Source organism: Hyaena hyaena, unplaced genomic scaffold (genome assembly GCF_003009895.1).
Source record: "Hyaena hyaena isolate Hyena2069 unplaced genomic scaffold, ASM300989v1 scaffold_389, whole genome shotgun sequence".
In the NCBI taxonomy this organism is placed as follows: Eukaryota; Metazoa; Chordata; class Mammalia; order Carnivora; family Hyaenidae; genus Hyaena; species Hyaena hyaena.
Window position 1 is genome coordinate 1,316,922 of NW_024081023.1, and position 20,958 is coordinate 1,337,879.

Genomic DNA, 20,958 nt, shown 5'->3' on the forward strand with positions numbered 1-20,958 from the left:
GCGCAGGCAGGTCGGGCCGCGGCCGAGCGGACGCCGCTATTGGCCGGCGGGGCGGAGGAGGAGGGGCGGGGCCGCCGTGATTGGCGGGAGCCCCAGCCGGAGGGGGCGGGGCCAGTATATCTGAGGGGTCCCTGGAGCGCCGCAGGCAGTCGGGCTGCTGGAGTGCGGCGCCGCCGCGGAGACCCGGGCAGCCGGCTGGCGGGCGGGCGGGCTGGCCAGGGGGTGGCGGGGAGGGCGCGGGGGCCGCGGGGCGCGGAGCACGGGTCTGCGGCGCTGCAGCCTCCGGAGGGCCAGCCTCGCCGAGCCCGGGGCTGGGTCTGCGCGGTGGCGAGGCGGCAGCCCCACGCACACCAAAGAGGAGGCGGCTGTGGCGGCAGCGGCGGCCCCAGCCATGCTGTGCTATGTGACGAGGCCGGACGCGGTGCTGATGGAGGTGGAGGTGGAGGCGAAAGCCAACGGCGAGGACTGCCTCAACCAGGTGACGACCAGGGGCCAGCGGGGGCCCCCGCCGGTTCCCCGAGGCGCAGGGGCCTCGCGGCGGCGCCGGGCTCTGGGGCGCGCCGCCTGCCAGGGGGCGGGCGGCGCTGCGGCGGCGAACGGGAGGGGGTATGGGGGGGGTGGAGCGCACCCCAGGGCGCCCGGCCCGCGCCCCCTCCTCCCCGCGGCCGTGGGGCACTCGGTTCCCGCACGCGGGGAGCGGGGGGGGCTCCCACCCTGCCCCCCCAGCCCAGCCCCGCACTTTGCCGGAAGAAGGCGGCCCAACACACTTGCCGCAGGTGTGTGCACGGTGCCACCTTTCGGGTCCCCGCGGGGCCTGGCGGCGCCACCTGAATCCCGGGAGGAGGTGGCTGCTGGCCGTCGCAGGTCCCTGGGGTTGCTTGGCAGACAAGCCCGGCCCTTGTCTCTTACTGCTTCTGAAATGGACCATTGACCTGCACCTGCGGGTTTGCGGGGCTCCAGAGGACCCTGGGTTTTTGCTCATCCGCCCCTCCGTTGTCTATAAAGCTCGCGTTTCCTAAGGAGTAAAGAAGAATGGTTCCAAACCGCGCATCTGGGTATGACAGGCAGCAAATGTGGTCTCCCCTGGAACGGCATGCCCTTAAACCCGCGCCCCCTGTCCCCCCGCCCCCCACCTGAGATGTTTGGAAAACCTCTTGCGGCGAGCTTCACTGACACTTGTGGCGTGTTTCCTCAGTGTGTTTGTTTTTTTGGAGTCCAGATGGTTAAAATTGTCCAGATAATCTGCCAAATCGGCTGTGCAGCTTGTGCTGGTGGAGGGAATTCCAGTGAGTGGAACAAGAGGGAAAATACCCCGTAGATTCTCTTCCTCAGCCTTTCTGGGAGGCAAGTTTTAAGGACTCCTTTTTCTCCACTGCAGTAGACCGTGTCCTCCGAGTTAACGGAAGCACAAGCCTCTCTATGGGCGTAGCCACCCTGGAAGCTTAGAACTTTGTGGCTACAGCTCAAGGCCGGAATTGTTAACACCTTCATTGAACTTTGTAAAAAGGAGGCAGGAGTCTTCACCTCGGATGGATTCCTTGGGTTTTGCTTTGACTTAACATGGACTGTCTGCTCACCCATGCTGCATTCATTTTTGTTTTAGGTGTGCAGGCGGCTGGGAATTATAGAAGTGGATTATTTTGGACTGCAGTTTACGGGTAGCAAAGGTGAAAGTTTATGGCTAAATCTGAGAAATCGGATCTCCCAGCAGATGGACGGGCTAGCCCCTTATCGGCTCAAACTGAGAGTCAAGTTCTTCGTGGAGCCTCATCTCATCTTACAGGAGCAGACTAGGTAAGGTGATGCTGAACCAAACCAGTGTCAAATGGGACCTTTGATTCCATGTAGAAAGGGCCCTTGCGCCTCCCCAGAGATGTTCACAGGCAAATGTGTCTGCTGCAGAGCAAGTTGGTTCTTAACCGAGAAGTTTTTTTCCATGGCACAGCCCTTTTGTCGGGGTGAACAGGGAGCTGCCTAGTTGGCCTGGGGTATGTTTTCTAGCTCTTCCTGAGGTTTTTCTTGTCTTTATAAACAAGGAGGGAGCAGGGTTGAATTCTTACTAATACTTGGGATCGGTGCCACAGGATGGGGGGTGGGGGATGCAAAAAAATTAGAAACCCAACTGACTTACTGATAGCAGCATCTAATGCCCGATAGTAACCTCTGCCTCGCAGTGTTACTACAGGTCATTGTAGACTGTTCTAACAGAAAGCAGGAAACAGTTCCTCTTGGGTTACTTAAACTTAGTCAAGTTCAGCCTAGTGTCAGATTACAATATGTAGCAGAGAGCTCTGTCCCTACTTAGTGCAAAATCTTTTCACTTTTTAAATTTCTTGAAAACTTAAGTAAGAACACTTTGTAAGGTGTAACCGATCTCCAACCCACAAACATGGCTACACATGATTGTTTAGACTGTTCAATTACCTCTTTACTTCTAGAAAACCACCAGTAGTGGTAGACAGCTGGGGCATGCGGTTTCCTTTTTCCAACAGAAAATGCCTTCTCCCCTGGACTGACTGTAATACTTTTTTCAAGGAGGAGCTAAATTCGGAAACTGGTGTCCAGCATTTATTGCTGAAATGCAGGAGACCTAAATCTTAGAGCCCCCATGTAAACAAACAAACAGTAACAACCAAAAAACAGACAAACAACAAAACTGACTACTTTTAAACACAACAAACTTTGGATCTAAGTTCTAGTAGTTTTCATAATCCTTTGGTTTGGAAATTTGCCAAGCACATGAAAAATGTAAGTGTGAGAATCTTGAGTAATGATAAGTGAGCAAAACCCCTTAAGAGTTGTTAGCATGTGACTTTTTGTTTACTGAAAAACTGATAAAAACATCTTTTGAGATACTATTCACTTGAATTTGAAATCTCTCCTTTACCTTGTTGCTGCACTTTCAGAGATGAGGGAGATGTTCAGTTTTCTTTTTCTGAGACAAGCTGGTATATTGAATTCTCAATCCTGAAAACGTCTTGCAAAATATTCCCATATTACATGTTTAAGGATGTCTTAGCTGTGTATATTAATCAGAATAGGTTATGTGGGGGGGGCAGGTTGTTTGTTTTGGGGGATTTTGTTTGTTTAACTGAAAGCTGATTTGTGAAAGCTTCCACTCTGCCCTTCAGTGTGATAAATTGGAATAGAGTAAAAGCATACACAAACACACGCATATAGTACAACATATTGGAGTTTTCATTGTGTAGTTCTGTCATGATTTTCCAATCATTTCTGGGCCTCCAGAGGCAAATCCATTTTGATCTACAAATTTATTTTTTAAACGTGCAAAGGCTTAGAGGACCACATACATTATTTAAACAATGGCTGCAGTCATAACAGTATGATACATTTATATTATGAATGATTACAGCCTTTAAAATTTGCTACTAGATGGTCTTTACCTGTGCTTTTTTTGTGTTTTCTTTTGCAAGCGAGTTAATAACCATTATCAAGTCCATTTTATTCATGCAGGATATTCTGTGAATTAGAACTGAAATAAAAATTCCTGCTATATTGACTCAATTGACTTTAACTCCTGAGATTCATGCCTAATAGCACTCAGAGAATGCACATCCCTGGTTAGCCTAGCTAATTTTTTTTTTTTTATATTTTTACTTATTTCTAGGAGAGAGAGAGAGAGAGAGAGACAGCGTGAGCAGGGGAGGGTCAGAGAGAGAGGGAGACACAGACTCTGAAATAGGCTCCAGGCTCCGAGCTGGCAGTCAGGAGCCCAACGCGGGGCTCGAACCCACGAACCGCGAGATCATGACCTAAGCCAAAGTCGGACGCTTAACCGACTAAGCCACCCAGGCGCCCCTAGCCTAGCTAATTTTAATTGATCTTAGTTCTTTTGAAATCTTATTAAAAACTTGGTGTGATCTAAGGTTTGACTTGCTTTTAAAATATTGGTGAACATTACTTGTTTTTCAGGGGGTTTGCCCAAAATACAGAATTTGGAGAAAATGCCTCCTCGAGTGTATACAGAGTTCTGCTTTTAATAACTAAAGTGATTTGTAATTAGCATTTGTGCCTTTTCATTAGGATGAGAAGCTGTCCTGGGTCCAGTATAGTCACAATTAGCGTCGTTTTTATGTACATGATACGACAGAGCAAAAATCCGTATTTTCCCTAATGTCATGTTAGCCAGATAAAGCTGGCCGGTAAACATTCTGATGTTTAATAATTCGTTATAAAATATTTATGTAAAATGCCACAAAAATAAAACAGATCTGCGTATGTCATCCATAAGGCCAGCTTTGCCAGTTCACTTATGAGCAGCGATTTTGTACCGTCTCGAAGTCAAGTCACGAGGGTATGTTTAGAATACTGAGAAGTGTCTGGACGGTTTATTAAATGGTGCTGAAATATCCTGGCCAAATTGTTCTCTGTGGAGAATTAAAAGCAGTCTACTCACCGTAGAGCCGGTCTAAGTAGGGGCAGTTAATATGTTCGTGTGCATGAGATGAGGGAGGCTACTGGGGAGGCCTGGCTGGAGGGCCTGTTGGTAACTGGAGAGTGGGATTGGGCGGGGGGGGGGGGGGGGGGGGAGGCAGAAGCCCTGTATTCTCAGTGCAACCCAGCCCCCAGCTACCAGGGTGGCACTTCTCCTCTCTTTAAAGGCCAGGAAGAGCTTGTCTCTAAAATCCCCTCTAGCTGTAAATGTTTTTTTCTTTCCTTCTAATTCCTCTCTATTTTCCTCAGTGTTTCCCTAAATATGTTTTTCCAAAGACAAAACAAAACAAAACCAACCATATCAACTGTCTGCTTAGATTGATAGAGTTAATATGGTCTCTGATTTGGCCTAATTTTAGACTTGATTCTTTATCCTGATTATTACGTTTGCCTTTGAATGAGGGCCTGGAAAGTAACCAGAGAGTCTTGTTCAGACTTAGCGGGCACATTTGAGAGACAGAGACAAGCAGGTATATTCAGCAGATGTTCGCCATGCTGTGCATTGAAACTAAAAGTGAAACTAATGTATTCTGGAAGTAGATCTGAAATAATAAGGATCTTTGAAATTCTTGCCTTTCAGAGGCTCTCAGTTATTCACAGAGATTCAGACCAGATTTTGTCAACATTTTCACCGCCGGAGATTAGAGAAGTATATGCTTCATCTTCAGGGATGGTCATGATACCATCCACTGCCAATACGGTCTTTCTGTTTCTCTAGAACTTTGCCACGTTTTAGCAGAGATCTGTGGTCTTTGCGCTCCTGCTTCCTTAAGACTCACCAGCGCCTGAATTCTTTCCCAGAAATCAGCCTCAATACCAGGGTTCCGTGAGTCCTGAACTAACTGTTCAGGGAGATGCTGTAACCCTTGAGTGTTGAATCTCACCAAGATTTCAGTGCTGCGAGTGAGTGGTGTTGAGTTTGACCTGTCCCTTGTTAAATCCTGCTGTATTCCAGGCTCCACTCATCCATCACTCCTTGGAAAAGCATCCACTGGGCCTGCTCAGGAGACTGCCGTGCCCCAAGGCATTCTGTAGCTTTCCTTTAGAGCATCTAATGAGCGTATAACGCTACCGTTTACCTATGTGACAATTTGCTTATTGTCAGCTGCTCTCATAATTTAAATTCCATGAAGCAGGGGGCTGATCAACATCGTGTCTCCAGAGTCTAGCAAGTGCCTGGTGCATAAACATTCGTTGAAGCGATGAATTAAGAAATCAGAAATAAATACAAGTAGAGTTAACCGATATGGATAATATAAATTTTCTTCGAGCGAAATGTTTGCCAGTTTGCTTCTATAAAGTGAAAAGTTTAAGCCTATCTGAAAGAAATCTCATCACTAAAAAACGTGATTGTTCTCCATTAAGGGTTGGCTCAGTGCTCAGCACCGTTTCTCCCTTCCTTCACCCTCTCCGCCTCACCCCAACACATTTGTTTATTGTGGCTATCAGTTCTCATCTAAAATGAACTACCACTTACCTGGACCTTTTGTGAAGTTCAGATAGTTTTCAAGCTCCAGGCTCTCGTAAATCTAATTTTCAACCAATTTGTAGGTTCTAAGTACTTCCACAACCCAATTTTTCCCTTTCTCCTAACCAAAATTACTTGGTTGTCAAAATCTAGGGCCGCATTGAAATCCACAGAGCGAATGTCACGTGCAGCCATGGGCAGATTGGAGGCGGTGATTTTGAATGTGTTTGAACCAATCATACAGATCTTAGCCAGGGCCCGTAATGAATGTCAAAATCTTTGCACACGTTGTCAGTGTTGGTAAAGGTTGCTTAACACAATCTGCCTTTGTAGAGTTCAGGATGGGTACTTTCTGTAGGATGTCACAGCAGTATTTATCTGCTGTAAAGGTGTCACTCTTGTTTTACATATCAACTCTATGCCTAAGACTGGAATGACACATTCCCCCTTTCCTTTTTTAAATGGCCAGACACAAAATAGGCCCCAGGAAAGTAAGAGAGACGTGTATATTGTTTCCAGAAAGTACTAATTAGATTTTTGAATTCTAATTTATCTATTAAGTCTTTCTTTTAGCTCTGAGTGTAAGACGTTTGCATTATCGTCTGTGTATTTTAGCCACAGATCTCCCATCTGGGCACATTTGGCATCTTCATGAATTTCTCATACTTGTATTTTTCTATGAAGGATGCAGAGAACATTACTGATTTTTCATGTAACCAAAGTGAACTTTTAATTTAAATTTGTCATTTTAAATAAAACTTGACTCTTTAGAAGGCACATAGTGTCAGAGTCCAGGGGCACCAGGCACATTTATTCTGTGAGTCATGCCCCCGCAGCCTGGTCCAGACCTCTCCCGGATCGAATGGCACTCACCACAGTCTAGACCCTCGGGAGAGAGATTGTGGGTAACACTTTTAAACTACAGGATTGCTGGACTGTTGCTTGCCCAGGTCAGGGATCTGTTGTGAGCGAGTAATCCTGTTTTTTCCAAGTGCTTGCGGTGTGGGCTGTCATCACTTTTGATGTCCGGGGGTTTCCCTTACCCCACACTCCTGTATCTTTTAAATGCTTTGAAACCTGAGGAAGAGGAAATATGTCCATAGTTCCCATATTATGTTTGGGGCTTTGAGAAGGATTCCCTTAAGCTGCATAGAGACTTGACTTGGTCATTACTTGGCCATGACTCTTTCTTAGCTGTAAGCCTTCCATGGAGTGGAGTAGATCTGATAGTTCATTTTAGGTATAAGAAGCTATTCGTTTGAATTCTGAACCTTAACCTTAGGGATTTTCACTAGTGTTATTTCCTCAACCTCTTATGAAACTTTTAAAACTTGCAGATAAGTTGAAGATTTTTACAGTGAATACCCAATACCCCCATCTAGTTTCTACCATTAACTGCTTAATCAGTTTAATATACTTGCTTTATCACACATTTATTTTTGATGCTTTTCAAAATAAGTTGTGGATACATATACTTCCCCGTAAATACTTCAGGATACATATCATTAAGTAGTACTCCATATTTGTCTAGTTTTTTTTTTTTGATAAAATATTTACATATGATGAAATGTATCAATACTAATTATACCATTTGATGAGTTTTGACAAACAGAGTATTTAAACAAAACCAATCCTTATTAAGATGTAGACTAGGGGCGCCTGGGTGGCTCTGTTGGTTAAGCATCCTACTTTGGCTCAGGTCATGATCTCACAGTTTGTGAGTTCAAGCCCCATAACGGGCTCTGTGCTGACAGCTCAGAGCCTGGAGCCTGCTTCACATTCTGTGTCTCCCGCTCTCTGCCCCTCCCCTCAGTCTCTCTCTCTCAAAAATTAATAAATGTTAAAAAAAAAAAAAAAAAAAGATGTTGAATATTACCGGCACTCCAGAAAGTTCCCTCAGGCCCATTTTTCAGTCAGTCCTGGCCCCCTTCCCTACCCCGCACCCCCTTCACAAACAGGGTTGTTTGTTTTTCTAGCATAGATCTACTTCACACATACATGGAATTGTGCAGTATCTGGCTTCTTTTGTTGATTATTTATTTTTTAGAGATTCGTCATACTGCTCTATATCAACATCTTGTTCATTGCTAGATAGTATTTTGTCCTACGAATATACTACTGTTTGTTGATTCATACCTCTATTGATGGACACCTGTTCTTGCTATTGTGAGTAAAGCTGCTGTGAACATCACAAGTACAATCTTTTCGGTAGACATGTATTTTCATTTCTCTTGAGTAAATCTAAAATGGAATAGCTGGGTCACAGAGGGGGGTTGTTTAGTTTAGTTTTTAAATTTTTTAAATGTTTATTTATTTTCGAGAGAGAGAGAGGGACAGAGTGAGAGTGGGGGAGGGGCAGAGAGAGAGAGGGAGACACAGAATCCAAAGCAGGCTCCAGGCTCTGAGCTGTCAGCACAGAGCCTGACATGGGATTCCAACCTATGAACTGTGAGATCATGACCTGATGCTGAAGTCGGACGCTTAACCAATTGAGCCACCCAGGCGCCCCATAGTTTTGTAAGTAACTGCCCAGCCTTTCCCCAAAGTGTTTATACCATACCGTGTTCCCATCAGGAGTATCTGAGTCCTCCATATCCCTACCAGCTTTCTGGTGGGTGTGGGGGTTCATGGATTTGTCTCTATTGATCAATAATATTAAATACTTGTTTTATGTGCTTATTGGTGTTTCCTACATCTTCTTTTGTGAAGTATCCATTACAGTCATTTACCCATTTTTTACTGAGTTGTGACCTTTGATTTTGAGCTGTACAGATTCTTTATATCTGCCAGTTCTTCATCAGAGATATGTTTTGTAAATGATTTTCTCCTGTGGCTTGCCGATTTTTGTAATGCCTTTTGGTGAGTAGAAGTTTTTAATGTTGGTCAAGTCGAATTGATCAGTTTTTCTCTTTTCTGATTCTTGCTGTGTCCTGAGAAACCTTTGCCTCGCTCGCTCCCCCCAGTCACAGAGGTATTCTCCAATGTGTCTTTCTAGAAGTTTTATGGTTTTAGCTTTTACAGTTACGCCTACAATCCATCATGACCTGCTTTTCGTTTCGGTGGAATTTAAGATACAAAACAAAAACGTGTATAGTAATTTTTTTTCATGTGATAGTTTTTTTTTAAGTTTTAGACCCAGTGTAGGGCTTGAATTCACGACCCCAAGATCAAAGCCACATGCTCTACCGACTGAGCCAGCCAGGTGCCCCCTTTTTCTCTTTGATAGGCAGTTAGTTTGGTTTAAAATAAACTGAGGTGGTTAAGTGGCTCATTGGACTGAGGCAGGCACATGGGTGATCTCAGAGGTGGTCTAACTGGGTGAGGAGCACGCCAGCCATCACCAACAGGTGGCCGGGTTCAGTCAGGTATCGAGAGGGAATATTGTTCATAGGCTCTTAGCCAGTTGAAAGATGTCTTAGGTCAGTTACTTAAATGCTGACTCTAAGAGTGAATGTGGATATAGTTGATTTACATTTGCGTCACAGAAAGTTCTTCAAAACGATGTCACTGGGAAGATACCGGCAGCAGTGATTGGTTATAACTGCGTATGATAGACAGGTCAGCAACTCCTCCTGGCTTGCAGAAAGTTCTGCTTTGATTCTTAGATGATTTCTTTAATGAGATAAGTCAGTGTTCAGAGGACAGTTCTTAAAAGATGAATGGCCTAACTTTACTGCTTAAAGCTATGGAAAGGAATTCATTTTTGAAGTAGAGGAAATTTGAGGTACTCTGAAACAAATGTGTGAAGGATATATGACTTTTTTTTTTTTTAAGGAGAATGTGGCATATACGTAATACTTTATTTTTTCAAATCTTCCATAAGGCTACAACAAGTGTGAATTCATTTCTACCCATGATGCAAAGTTAGCCAGAATGTTTCACTTTGGGACTCCAGACCAATCCACATATTGACAATGTGTAACTTTCTTAGTAACCGAGTAAAACTTGAAGAGTTACACAGCCAGAAGACTAGCAAATGCAGTTTGAGCCTATGTCTGCAGGACGTACTCACAGACATTGACTTAAGACAAAGAAGTAAGTTTTTTCCCAAAGGCTTTCTTTCTGTTTGTGACTCTAGAACGCAGCCTCCAGTGAATTTGATACGTCGACCACTTTTGATCTTTAGATAAATAAAAATTCACTGCAGGCATAACCTCTTTGACCACATCTGCTTGTTTTGATATTATCACTAACCTTTCACCCACTTTACAAAAAAAAGGGGATGAGGAAAAATCCGTGAACCAGACAGTTACCAAGCAGATGGTTGAAGGGAAAATAATAGGGGAAAAAATTACTTGATTCAAAATCACCCCAGGGGCGCCTGGGGGGCTCAGTCGGTTAAGCATCCAACTTCAGCTCAGGTCACAGTCTCCTGTCTTGTGAGTTTGAGCCCCATGTCAGGCTCTGTGCGGACAGCTCAGAGCCTGGAGCCTGCTTCGGATTCTGTGTCTCCCTCTCTCTCTGCTCCTCCCCCGCTCACGCTCTGTCTGCCTCTCAAAAATAAACAAACAACAACAAAAAAAGGGGGCACCTGGGTGGCTCAGTCTGTTGAGTGTCCGACTTTGGCTCAGGTCATGATCTCACGGTTTGTGGGTTCGAGCCCCACGTCAGGCTCTGTGCTGACAGCCAGCTCAGAGCCCGGAGCCTCTCTTTGGCTTCTGTGTCTCCCTCTCTCTCTGACCGTCCCCTGCTCATGCTGTTTCTCTCTCTCAAAAATAAATAAAACATTAAAAAATTTTTTTAAAAAATCACCCCACTAAGTACTGAGCCGTCACTGGATTCCCTGTCGGAATGTGCCTCCGAGCTCTGCCGTCTTCCCTGGTAGAGCACATTGAATAGCCGATGGCTCACCACACCTGGCGACCTTTGCCATCACTGCCCCTTTGTGCTCTTCTCCTGGATAGAACACCCAAAAACCAGTATGTGCCTGGACTTACCGTGATAGGGATAGGTGCCTTCACACGAAGGAGCCGTAAGTTCCATCTAAAATATGGATCTATCTGGTATGTTTACCCTGCACCCCAGGTGGGGCCTGGCACAGAGGCAATGAATGACAGACATTTGTTGACTCGACATGAAAAGGTGGTGTCATGGCCATGAAACTGCAAAACGCAGGAAGGATCCTATCCTAGAGTTGCTGTGAACAGTCAAGGGGAGGACCCTTCCACTCACAGGGCGTTGATTACAATTCGCCCTAGAATGCGGAGCATGTACAAAAGGCCAGTTGTTCTCCTCGGTTTAAAAAATCCTGACCCACAGACCTAGAGAAGATTGGTATTGGGTCTCACACTGCTGACCACCTGTTAATATTCTGTTACTGCTTCTTTGCCTCTGATTTCAGCAGCTGCCTTCAATGCAGGCGTGGATGGTTCGGAAAAAGAAATAAGATCAATGTTGCAGGCTACATGTGACTAGTCTCTAGATGGCTCATGGGGAAATCAGTGAAAAGGCACTTCCACACGAGCAGAGATTAGATTGAGAAGACTTGGTTTGTGGGGATCCCCTTAAATGCAGCACACCATTTCTTCCTTAAAGCATGTACTCAGATTTGTGTCTCCTACACACACACACCCCTCCCCCGCCCAGTGAAGAGACAGAGATCCCTTCACCAAGGTGAAGTTTACCGGATGGTCATCTAAAAAGCCTTTCGAGGGCCGAAGCAGGCATCCTGACGCCGAGATTACATGGGGAATGCCAGCCCTCCACTGCTCACATAGCTGTTTCAAAACAAGTTATTTTTGTGGTTATTTCTTTGCCCCAGTTGGGACCCCCTCCTCAGTTTAGCAGTATGTCAGAAATAGTTTAAAGACTAGCAGATGTTTGGGTTAATAAAAACCATGCTTCTCTCCTTTCAGTGCTGTTAGGCGTTCTTACTGTGATTTCTTCATCGGGGCTCTCAATAAAGAAAACCCCGCAGTATTTGGCAGAGCATGATAGTTTTAAATATTTCTTTATCATTCTAGAACACACAGAACATTGCATTCGAATATCTCTTGAAGGAAGATTAATGGCTTTGCCTGCCTGACACTGTGAGACTGTCCAGAGAGCCCCTCCCTGTAGGTCTAGCCCCGCTTCCGTTTGCTTTTCTTATGTTGCTCATATTATCCCCTCGACCGGGGACGTCGGACATGAGGCTAGAGTATAAATAAAAGCCTGAGAGCAGTGGTAAGGATATCCAGCTCAAGCAGGAAGCTGGCTTATGAGCCCTGTTCAGAGCAGTGTTAGAGCTTTACTGCTGGTCGTAATTCAGTTGTTAATGGAAGGGATATTGTGGCATTTAAGCAAGTTTGAGAGGCTATATAACAAGTCATCAAAGGAAGGTTATGCTTGTACGTTTGCCAGAGACCAGTTTTATAAGCTAGGCTGGCCTGTCCGTGGCAGTTGGGATACTCTGTGTAGAATCTTGAGTGATCTGGATTGGCAGGCAACATACGTGGAGTTTCCTAGGAGTTACTAGTTCTGACATAGCTTATAGCAAACCGAGCATCGTATCATATGCGACGAGGACAGGCACAGAGGGAGTGCAGCTGGGGCGGGGAAAGAAACCGACCGCAGATACTGTGCGGTTTTACATCCATTCACAGAGCTCTGTGGGGTTAGGGACACTTCAGACATCTGCTTACGTGCAGCTAACCGTAGCAGAAGTCAGAATATGTCCAGTACTGTAACAGGGGAATGAACAGTGTGCAGCTGATGTGGCCGAAAAGGAAGCTAAATGAGGGGACAGAAGGAATACCCCTCAGGACACAGGGAGCAGCCAAGACCAGAGACATGGAGACATGGACATGCTTGGTCCTTCCAGGAAGAGGAATGGTCCCTATCCTGGGGCATAGTGGCTGGAGGGAATGGTGGGTCATGTGGCTGGACACTGGGGGTCAGACCCACAGAAGCCTGGGTATGCGCCACGGCATGCCTCCTCCGTAAACAGTTGGGATCCCTTGAAGGATTTTTTATTTATTTATTTTAATGTTACATTTGAGAGAGAGAGAGAGAGACAAAGCACAAGCAGGAGAGGGGCAGAGAGAGAGGGGGAGACACAGAATCCGAAGCAGGCTCCAGGCTTCTGAGCTGTCAGCACAGAGCCCACCGTGGGGCTTGAACTCAGGGACCATGAGATCATGACGTGAGCTAAAGTTGGATACTTAACCCAGGCACCCCTCCCTTGAAGGATTTTGAGCCGAGAAGTGGCAAGCTGATCCCAGGAGCAAGTAGCTTGGAAGGTCGTTTAGCAGAGTTGAGGGAGATCAGCTTTGGGGAGATTGTGAATTCTCTGACAGTTGAGAGCCACAAGTTGGACATAGGAGGTAAAAACGGGAAGTGTTACTGGATTTAGGGAGTTTGCAGAGAAGGAAAGTAGGTGGGAAGAAAATGAATCAGAAGTGGATCTTGACGTAAAATGACGAGTCTCTGGTTTTCACTGGGAGAAAAAGCAGGTTTGGGAAAGAAAGCAGTGGGTTTGGTTTTGAACAGTGAAATTAGGATTCTGAATATCCAAGTGGAGACGTCTGTAAGTGGGACATTTGAATATGATGCCTGCAGAGGTTGGGGCAAAGACTAGAGATGTGGGGGTCATTTGAATAAAGGTGAGTGAGGATCTAAGATACCAAGTCCATGTCAAGATCAAGTTTTTCTGAACAGAATTTCTTTTTAAAAATTGAGTGCAGAAGGCTTCGTGAGATTATTTTGCATTTGCTAACTTGAATATTCCTGACCTTGTCTCAGTTAGATTTGTTTTGTCTGGGTCATACTTTTTAGTCCAGAGAAATTTAAGTCCTTAGACTTCTTTTGCCTTAATACTAACAAGAAAAAGTGTTCCTTAGTGGTGAGCATTTTCAGGGTGGCTTTTTAAATTACTGTGTGTTCCTTACTTAAAAGGGATTGTGAAAGTGCTAAGCAGGTTGAGCTTGACATCACGCTAGTCCCCCAGGATAACCTCATTCTCACATTGCTTCGCAGGCATATCTTTTTCTTGCATATCAAGGAGACGCTCCTGGCGGGTCACCTGCAGTGTTCTCCGGAGCAGGCAGTGGAACTGAGCGCCCTCCTGGCCCAGACCAAGTTTGGAGACTATAATCAGAACACTGCCAAGTACAACTATGAGGAGCTTTGTGCAAAGGAGCTCTCCAGTGTCACCTTGAACAGGTGAGGCTGCCCGGAGGCGTCTGTTTATATTCATAGATTGAGTGAGTTTATAGGTTGTTTCCCAAAGAAGATGAATCTACCGTATATATACAGATAATTGGTGAGGTTAAGACTAGGCCGTTACCCAAGATTGTTGTTTTCTAAAGATTCTCTGCCTTTCCTCTGAGAGATTTACAGACACAAAGCAATCCACCTAAATCAGTGCCCTTTATAAAATGCTATGGAATGGGAATTTTTTAAATCTCTGACCTCTCAAGAATGCAAATCTTGGGGCACATGGGTGGCTCAGTCGGTTAAGCAGTTGACCTCGGCTCAGGTCATGATCTCACAGTTGGTGAGTTCGAGCCCTGCGTTGGGCTCTGTGTTGATAGCTCAGAGCCTGGAGCCTGCTTCGGATTCTCTGTCTCCCTCTCTCTCTGCCCCTCCACTGCTCATGCTCTGTCTCTCTCCCTCTCAAAAATAAACAAACATAAAGTTAAAAATGCAAATCTCTTCAAAAGTCTGTCATGTGTATTGGTATTTTCTTCATCCCAGTGAGGATTAAACCAAGAAGCTTAACACAGGTGTTATCTTAGTTATCTGTTCTTAGGGAACAAGTTACCCCCAAACTTAGTGGCTTATGAACAGTGTATCACACTTCTGCGGGTCAGGAACCTGGCCGTGGCCTGGCTGGGTGCTCTAGATCAAGACCTTTCACGAGCCTGCAGACAGGCTGTTGGTAGAGTTCAGTGTCATCTGAAGGCTCATCCGAGGGAGGGGTCCCCTTCCTGGTTGATTCATGTGGTGGGTTGGCAGGGCCTTGTTCCCTCACCGCATGGACCTCTTGAAGGGGCTGTTTCATAACGTGGTAGCTGGCTTCCCCCAGGACCAGCAGTCCAGGTCAGAGCAAAAGAGAACACCCAAGACGGCAGTCAAAGTCTTCCTAGAACTTAATCTCAGAAGTGGCATCACACCACTCCTGCCATTTCTGTTCCTTAGAAGCAAGTGATGAGTCCAGCCAGTGATGAACACAACAGGGACTCAGCACTCAGTCCGTTCAGGGTATGAATTCATACCATTCAGGGTATGAATACCAGCAGGTGGGGATCTTTAAGGACCATGTTAGAGGCTATCTGTCATAGTAGATAAAAATAAATCCTACATTTTTCGGTTGCAGATTATCTAATCAATCCCTTATAACGCTATATATATATATTTTAATGTTTATTTATTTTTGAGAGAGAATGAGCAGGAGAGGGGCAGAGAGAAAGAGCGAGACACAGAATTGGAAGGAGGCTCCAGGCTCTGAGCCATGAGCACAGAGCCCAGTGCAGGGCTCAAACTCATGAACAGCGAGATCATGACCTGAACCCAATCAGATGCTTAACCAATTGAGCCACCTGGGAGCCCCTATAGTGCTATATTAAAATGAAACTTACAAAGTAGACCCTTGTCTGAGAAGTTCCTACATACAAAATGTCTCATGCATATTTTTAGGGATTTTCCATAATTCTTCCAATTCATCCCTGTCCGGCATCCCTATCAGCTTTTTCTGCTGAATGTCTAATAGTTGAGATCTGGAGCAGTGTCTTACAAGTATTTTACAGTAAATTTGGTAAACAAATATCAATGCTATATCGCTTTTAAGTGTTCGTTAACACAGAAATGGCAGTGTCTGTGTGACTCACTAGGGAAAATGATACAGAGCCCTCTCTAAGGACCGCACACGTTTATCTCTCCACGCCTCTCTGCCCTCATGGCATCCTGCAGCATCGTGGCAAAGCATAAGGAGCTGGAGGGGACCAGCCAGGCCTCTGCCGAATACCAGGTGTTACAGATCGTGTCGGCGATGGAGCACTATGGCATAGAGTGGCATTCCGTGAGGGACAGCGAAGGGCAGAAACTCCTCATTGGGGTTGGACCTGAAGGAATCTCCGTTTGCAAAGACGACTTCTGCCCAGTTAATAGGTAACTTGTCTGCATCTTAAATCTTTCTTTGAGCCCTGAATGTGCATACATCCCTTTGTAGCTCTGATTATTAAAATAGATAAAACTGGAAAGGGATTTGCTAGGCAGTCACCCCTTGGGAATGACATGTTTCACTTTAGGTATGTATATTAATTTGATTCAGGCCTTGATAACCGTTGAATTATTTTTTTAAACGACAAACTCCAGTGTATTGATGTGGCGGAGTTAGTATTTTTCAGGTCTAAGTTCACTGGTGTAAAAATCTCATTTCCACCTACACAGACACACACACACACACACACACACACCTGCTTTTCAGCGCGCCTGTATGACTGGGGAGCGGAGTGCCTACTCGTAGTCCTGGACCGAGCTTGCTTGTGCGGCAGGGTCCTGAGCACAGGAGAATCTACGAGGGGCAAGTGCCGTGACCCATCGCTCCTTCTGGGCTTGCTCACTGTCTCTCCCCGTGTTTCAGGATTGCGTACCCGGTGGTCCAGATGGCCACCCAGTCCGGGAAGAACGTGTACTTGACCGTCACCAAGGAGTCTGGGAACAGCGTTGTGCTCTTGTTCAAGATGATCAGCACCAGGGCAGCCAGCGGGCTGTATCGAGCCATAACGGAGACGCACGCTTTCTACAGGCACGTACGCTCTGTACCTCACAACCTTAGCGTCTGTCTGCAGCTCTGAGCTTTCAGGTGACCACAGGGCCCCTACGCTTTCTGGTAGCGTCATGTCTGTGCATCTTGTAAGGAATCGAAGACCTCCACTGTTTTCAAACATTGTGTATAGCAGGGCCTTGTCAACGTGGGGCTGCCTTCACCCCAGAATGTGCGTGGGAGTGAGCTGCACAGACCCCTTCCCCCGCTTCTCTTACCTTCTTTCTTCACGACAGCTCCTTTCCCAGGAGCTCTGTGTCCCTTTTGCTCATCCCCACAGGATGATCTAACCGTCCTTGTGAGGGAGTGGCTATCCCGATTCCTCACACCCCCGTACAAGGATTTTTTTTAATACCAGTAGTGATCCCCTCACTTCACACGGTGCTTTAAAGTAGACTTGTGATTTGACCCAAATATTTGAGAAATTAAAGCTAAGAAATTTAATTGCAATCTTAACCTTTTTTTATGTTAAGATAGACACACAAATTTTGGAGCAGAATGGAAAATTTTCTAGAAATTTTTAACATAAAAGCCAGGACTTGAAAGAAGAAAATGGCCTTTTTTCCTCACCACAAGCTGTTCTTGACGGTCACTTGTGTCCCCGGAGGTGGGGACGCGCACTTGCTGTTTCTGCACTTACGGTGACTTCGTCACGGGTCCTTTGGGGACAGTGGAGAAACCCAGAGATAGAATCATGGAAATGTTTAACACATATAAAACTGGAAGAACTAACTCTCAGGCATGAAAACAAGAATATAAATGTCTGCTGCCACAGAACATTTTAAAATTTTTTTAGTGTTTATTTTTGAGAGAGAGAGAGGGAGACAGAGCATGAGCGGGGGAGGGGCAGAGAGAGAGGGAGACACACAATCCAAACCAGGCTCCAGGCTCTGAGCTGTCAGCACAGAGCCCTGCCCAGGGCTCGAACCCACAAACCTTGAGATCATGCCCTGAGCGGAAGTCTGACGCTTACCTGCCTGAGCCGCCCCGGGTGCCCCCAGAATATTCTTCTTCACCGCAACGTCTGAAGGTGTGAGTCGCGGGCGTGCCTGGCTGGTAGATACTGAAGTGGACGCTCCGTCTCTCCCTGCAGGTGCGACACGGTGACCAGCGCCGTCATGATGCAGTACAGCCGAGACCTGAAGGGCCACCTGGCCTCTCTCTTTCTGAACGAGAACATTAACCTGGGCAAGAAGTACGTCTTCGATATTAAGAGAACGTCAAAGGAGGTGTACGACCACGCCCGGAGGGCCCTGTACAACGCCGGCGTGGTGGACCTCGTTTCGAGAGGCGACCCCAGCCCCCCGAACTCCCCGCTCAAGGCCTCGGAGGGCGGCCTGAACTGCAGCAGCTGCGAGGGCCTCAGCTGCCAGCAGACCAGGGCGCTGCAGGAGAAGCTGCGCAAGCTGCGGGAGGCCATGCTGTGCATGCTGTGCTGCGAGGGCGAGATCAACTCCGCCTTCTGCCCTTGCGGCCACACCGTGTGCTGTGAGGCCTGCGCCGCCCAGCTGCAGGTGAGCGTGCGCCGCGGCTCCGCGCTGGCGGCCCCGTCCCGGAGCCTGCGAGAGCGCCGGCCGTGGGGGGCCCCCGCCCCGGGACCCGTGCGTGAGCCTGCCGTGGGGTCCCCGCCCCGGACCCTGCGTGAGTGCCGGCCGTGGGGTCCCCGCCCCGGACCCTGCATGAGCGCCGGCCGTGGGGGGGCCCCCCGCCCCGGACCCTGCATGAGCGCCGGCCGTGGGGGGGCCCCGCGGAGTCCCCGCGTTTGGGGACCTCAGAGGTGCTGCCCTGAGGGCACATTTTGGATCGGCCCGGCATTGGCCGCAGTGTAATTGCTGTAAGCCATAGACTTCTTCCAGGTTCTGGAAACGAGGCTCAGATTCCCAGGGTAACGCGATGAGTCGGGGGCTCGAACCCGGGCCTCCGGAGCGCTGCTGGTTCTGGACTTCTGTCTTCTACTTCACGTCGCTTCCCACCACTTAGGAGGATGGTTTGGGGTTTTGTTTTTTAAGTTTACTTACTTATTCATATTTTTTTTAATTTTTAAAAAGGTTTTTACATTTACTTATTTATTTCGAGAGAGAGGGAGAGTTAGGGAGAGGCAGAGAGAGAGGGTGAGAGAAGCCCAAGCAGGCTCTGTTCTGTCAATATGGAGCCCCACACTCCATCTCACAAACAGAGGGATAGTGACCTGCACTGAAGTCCAGAGTTAGAAGCTTAACCGACTGGGCCACCCAGGTGCCTCAGGAAGATGGCCTTTATTATTTCCTTAAAATACTTGAAGAAGCATACTCAGAGGTGTTAGCTATAGCTGCCTTTCAGTTATCCATGGGAGTGTTTGTGATCATTTGATCATTTGTGATTAATTTTCTATGGCTCCATAGCCCTCTAGGGGGGCATCTTGGATTGGCTTTTAGGGAGTCAAACTAATTTTAATATCGTCACAAAAAGATAAAAGCAAGTCATGTATGTTTTCCTTTCTTGTACCTTACTCTTACAATAATTTTTTCCATTCATTTTCATTTCTGAGAACAGTCTGCTTAATGTCAATGTAGCTTTATTTAAAAGAAGACCTAAGTACATTAAAATTAAAAAAAAAAAGATGGGGGAATGCCTGGGTGGTCTGTCAGCTCAGGTCATGATTTTGCAATTTGTGGGTTCAAGCCCTGCGTCGGGCTCTGCGCTAACAGCTCAAAGCCTGGAGCCTACCTCGGATTCTGTGTCTCCCTCTCTCTCTGGCATCTCACCCACTCATGCTCTGTCTCTCTCAAAAATAAGTAAAATATTAAAATTTTTTTTAAAAAGCCCTAAATAATATCCAGCTTCAAAAGCTGTAATTTCGGAACTATTTTTAGGGTCTGCCCTTGTCCTTCCCAAGAGTAGGTAATTCTACTACAAGGAGTTGTTTCTCCAGGAGCGGTCACGGATTTGTGTGTTTTTCCACCCACGTGGTCTGATCCCGTGCCTGAGGCTCCCCTGTGGGCTGGAGGGAGGGGCTGGGTGTGGCGGGGACAGTGCTTGCTGAGAAGCTAGCCGGGATATGGCGCTGTGACCTGTGACTTGGAGCAGAGCCACGTTCGCTGGCCACATGGCATTAACCCAGTGACGCTGGGCTGAGTCAGCCAGCCTCCCAGACTCCGGAAGGGTCTCGGGTTTCCTGCCTCGCTGCCAGAAGGGTTACAATCTGCCCACGGAGGGACCGCAGCCTCCTTGTCCAGCAAGAATTTTCCAACAGCCACTGGTGGTGCCCGGTTTAGTGGGGGACTGCAAACCTAACCAGTTGCCTGCAGCTGATACTTTTCCATACTGTTTTGAGTTCCTTGTAAGGTCTAGACTTTCGAGCCCATTAGAAAGCAAAGACCTCTGCCAGTTGAGAGCTAGAAATAATTGTGACCACAGCTTAGTTACTAGTGAACAGAATAGAGAAGGCGCCGCATGTCAGTGCCGAGGACACATCCTTGAAGGGTCCCTAACAGATGCTGTTGGCTTCTCTTTTCCAGTCGTGTCCAGTCTGCAGGTCGCGGGTGGAACACGTGCAACACGTCTACCTGCCGACCCACACCAGCCTCCTCAACCTGACCGTGATCTGACATGCTGTGCAGTTAACTGGACAGGCCACGTTTCTGTGAACTGCACTATCACACAACTAGAAAGCGACCGTGGAGAAAATAAGTACTCCGACACCCATCCGCCATGCAACGTTAAAAAAAAAAAAGGAAGACTTCAAAGCAAATATTCCCCACCACCAACACATACCACGCGTAGAATCCGCACCTGCCATGGTGGTGGCCAGGAAGGGCTCTGGGACACAGACACGGTCCGTGGGCTCAGTCTTCATATGATCAAGGAAAGAATAAGTCAAATCTTTGAGGTCGGTTAAGTGGCAGCCCAGCCAAAATGTTCGGTACCTTCTAGGAAAGGGTATTGCTAAGTCTCCTTAATGTGTCCCAAGGTAAGTCTCCTACTTGCAGCAAATTTTGTAAGAATTCGTTTTAAGAATTTACTTGGTTCTTTTTGTATGGTCGTGGAGCTCTGAACATTTTAATAGGGAATTCTTCGTAAGGAAACCGTCATTTTAATGTCATTTTTGTTTTTATAACTTGGCCAAGAATGACTGGAAGGCAAACAGATGTAAAGATCAATTCTGGGACTTGCAAAAGGTTGACAAGTAGAAAACCGGTAAAACTCGGTGTGCATGGCTTCTCTTCCCTCCTCGTCTCCTCACCCCCATGTCGTTCGATTTATAAAATGTTACCGGTCTGGTAATAAGACTTCTGTGGAGTAGTCCACA

The 20,958-nt window shown here is 46.8% G+C and overlaps 1 protein-coding gene across 1 annotated transcript; it reads left to right on the plus strand.

Annotated features, from left to right (window-relative positions):
• The first annotated feature begins 227 nt into the window (after positions 1–227).
• On the plus strand, positions 228–20,370 carry LOC120244765 (myosin regulatory light chain interacting protein). Its single transcript, XM_039251505.1, has 7 exons — positions 228–478; positions 1,604–1,794; positions 13,880–14,065; positions 15,815–16,012; positions 16,488–16,652; positions 17,764–18,184; positions 20,168–20,370. The coding sequence occupies exons 1-7, from the start codon at positions 392–394 to the stop codon at positions 20,255–20,257; spliced, it is 1,338 nt and encodes a 445-aa protein (XP_039107436.1). The 5' UTR covers positions 228–391; the 3' UTR covers positions 20,258–20,370.
• The last annotated feature ends 588 nt before the right edge of the window (positions 20,371–20,958 follow it).

Excerpts from the sequence above, each read along its gene's own strand:
- LOC120244765 (XM_039251505.1), top strand. The coding sequence starts at position 392 with ATGCTGTGCTATGTGACGAGGCCGGACGCGGTGCTGATGGAGGTGGAG. Across the intron at positions 14,066-15,814 it reads TCCAGTGTCACCTTGAACAG|CATCGTGGCAAAGCATAAGG; the intron begins GTGAGGCTGCCC and ends GGCATCCTGCAG. Across the intron at positions 16,653-17,763 it reads GAGACGCACGCTTTCTACAG|GTGCGACACGGTGACCAGCG; the intron begins GCACGTACGCTC and ends CTCTCCCTGCAG.